This window comes from Monodelphis domestica, chromosome 8, assembly GCF_027887165.1.
Source record: "Monodelphis domestica isolate mMonDom1 chromosome 8, mMonDom1.pri, whole genome shotgun sequence".
Taxonomy (NCBI): Eukaryota; Metazoa; Chordata; class Mammalia; order Didelphimorphia; family Didelphidae; genus Monodelphis; species Monodelphis domestica.
The window spans coordinates 94,956,270-94,959,146 of NC_077234.1; the positions used below are offsets into that span (position 1 = coordinate 94,956,270).

Sequence of the window (2,877 nt, forward strand, 5' to 3'; positions counted from 1 at the left end):
CCCTTTGAGTCTTTACCTTCTCAAGAAATTAGTGTTTTTTATTTCAGTAACCTGCTGATCTAATGATATGTTTTCTTTGAAAACAAATTTAGGACTTTAAATTCATCTATTAGACTTTATTATTGGCTTACCTGTTTATGTGTAGACACTTATAAAGTGAAGTTGATAATAGGCTCAATAGCAGTATATTTTGGTTAAATAATATTCTCCCTCAATTTTCTACATTGAGGTTTCATTTAAATAAGTTTTTTTGGACAAGGATGAAAGTTTTAATATTGATGGTTGTTTTTCCTCAATTATCTGTCACGTTTTTGCACTGACAGTTAAGTGTTTATTCTAATTATTATTGCTTTTTCTAGACTGTCTTATTGCCTCTTTCTTTAGAAGACTATGAACTCTACTTTAAGGTGCAAGGACACGTCATTCAGTTAGATAATGAAATAACCATTCCTTTTCAGCTCAGGGTAATTCCAGATGGTGGGCAGAGCCAGGAAGGGGGTCTAAAAGATGAACTGAAGGCATTACAACATCAAGTGTATCTTGGTTTGCAACCTCCTTAAATAAAGGGATTTAGAGTAAGCATTCATTTATACTTGTTAATTATTTGACATTTATCAAGAGCACTGACTTTTAGTCACCTACAGGTAAGAAACTTTTAAAATTAACAAACTAGAGAGACATTATTTTATGTCACATTTATTTATCTCTTTGCTCATCCCCAAAATCCATCCCCCAAAATAGAACAATAACTAGTTGGCTCAATAATAATAGCATCACAGTGACTTCATATCCAGCACTAAATCTGGAATTATTTTATAGGGTGTTTTTTTTCCCTAAAGAAAGCATTACTTTATCTGTTTCTTCAAGGTGCCAATAATCCTTCAACTCCTTAATTCTTGCCATATATCTCTATGGTCTCTCATTGTGTGCTTGATTAGAAAGTGGAACCTTTTACATATTTTTTCCTCCCTACTTTCCACAGTAAAACAGCTTTCTCTTGAGTATCTTTATCATCTATTAGTTGAACATATCTCCCAGCTTTATTTTCTACATAGGCATTAGCAATAACTTTTCTATTTTTGACATTGTTCTGACTGCCAAATGATCACCCTGTCTTTAAAATATTGACTTGAATCTGTACCTAACATACCAGTACTCCATTCCTCTCCACCACGCCAGTTCTCTTAATCTGAATGCTAGAGAAATGAACCTTTTTAAGTGCTTTCTCAGAAAGTCTTGACTAATTTTATGTTTCATTTTGGTTAGACCTTTAGGAGGGATGGACTGGAACTTGCAACTTGATGTTGCTTCTTTTTGTTGGTAATGGCTTTAAAGTTTAAGGGCAAATTCAGCCTCTTAGGATATCGCCAAGGGTTTAGAAAATTATCATTAGTTTTGTTGTGACCCATTCTTTACAAACCATCTTTTTGGTCTTTGACAGCAGGATTAACCTCACTGGAATTTCCCTTTGACTTTATATGAGGATGAACTTTCACTCTCTTAACTCAAAGTTAAATTATCTCTTGTTTCATATCTGCCTTTTAAATCTTATTATCAGTTTTCCATCTTGTGCTATATAGTTAGAAAGTAAACACAAATCTTTGAGACTAAGTTGATTTTCATATAGTATATTATAGTTTAAATTCAAGCCAGGTCATTTCTCAGTAGTGGCCAAAGCATTTATCATTTGTGGTGGTAACATTTTTGGAGATTGTTAAGGCACTACAGAAGTTATACTGAAAAGCAGCTTCTTTTTACCCTGAGAATAAGCCATTACAAACTCAAATGATCAGAGATTGTAATTTCTTAATAAGAGTTTTTTTCTTAAATCTATATTCAGCTCTCTATTTCAGTGCTTCTCCCCTACCAGAGGTGCAAGGAATGATCCTAGAACCACAGATACAGCCAAGACCACGGAGAGCTTTTGACGTCAGGGGTCCACTTTCTCCACTGAACCATTGGAGGCAGAATATCCAGCTTCTGGAGAGAGTGGGAAAGAATAATAAACAAGTGGGTGCTTTCCATTATTTACTTGGGTTTCTTTGTAGATCTGAGTGTTCTTCCATTTAGTTACACCAGTGATTTCACTGGGTTCATGCAAGAACCAAATCATGTTGCAGTTGATTTTTCCAAGAATACTAACCTATTTAAAAAAAAGCAAAACAAAACAAAAAAGGAACTAGAATTAATTCCACCATCCCCTCACTTACTTTCTTATTAATGAAAACTTTGAGTGATGGGGACATTAATGTCAAATGCCTCTGTAGATTATAGGCATTTCAAGATGGAAGCTAAGAGCTTTTAAATTGAGCAATTAAATTGGAGGTTTTGTATTGGACATTTTGATGCACTGCTATGTATGTCTTAAGCTCAAAAAGTTTATGTATCACTTTTGAGCAGTCTGGATATCTGAATGCTTATATTCTGCACAACCAGGTATCCAGTTATTCTGTCCTGCAAATTATATCTACAGGATTGAAATTATTACCGAATTGGTCAACATCCTGCCCAAATTTGAGGATTTAATACAAGTCAATTCTTGAGAAGATGCTGTAATATTACCACTATAGCTTTACTATAGGCTTCATTCCATAATATAAATGCAAATTAATTTAAACATCAGGATAAAATATCTATTGAAGCTGTTTTTAAAAATACTCAAAGGTAGTTTTTCTTATCCTGGAAAAATGTTATTTATGTCAAAAGAACTTTGACTTAGATTTTGTTAGTTTTGGAAGTTCATCTATGATGGGTAGCCCTTTGAACAAAGTGCCTCTGGCCAGTTTACATTTCTCCATGGTAGACTCCTACCGTGACTGCAGGTATCTTGATAATGGGTTAATGGGAGACTGGTTTATTTCTTCTCTAATTGACCAG

At 34.0% G+C, this 2,877-nt stretch overlaps 1 protein-coding gene across 7 annotated transcripts in view; it reads left to right on the forward strand.

Annotated features, from left to right (window-relative positions):
* The window catches only part of TSC22D1 (TSC22 domain family member 1), a 149,992-nt gene that overhangs the window by 50,295 nt on the left and 96,820 nt on the right, over positions 1 to 2,877 (forward strand). For 3 of the 7 annotated variants that reach the window (XR_008914232.1, XR_008914230.1, XR_008914231.1), the window contains exon 2: positions 1,841 to 2,010. The exons of 1 other annotated variant lie outside the window; for it this stretch is intronic. Coding sequence is in view for 3 of the 6 variants with exons in the window: in XM_056808443.1 (XP_056664421.1) it covers positions 1,854 to 2,010 (157 nt within the window). In the remaining 3 variants the exon portion in view is untranslated. The remainder of the gene's footprint in view (positions 1 to 1,840; positions 2,011 to 2,877) is intronic. 3 more of the 7 variants (XM_056808443.1, XM_007501564.3, XM_007501563.3) reach the window with 1 other exon arrangement.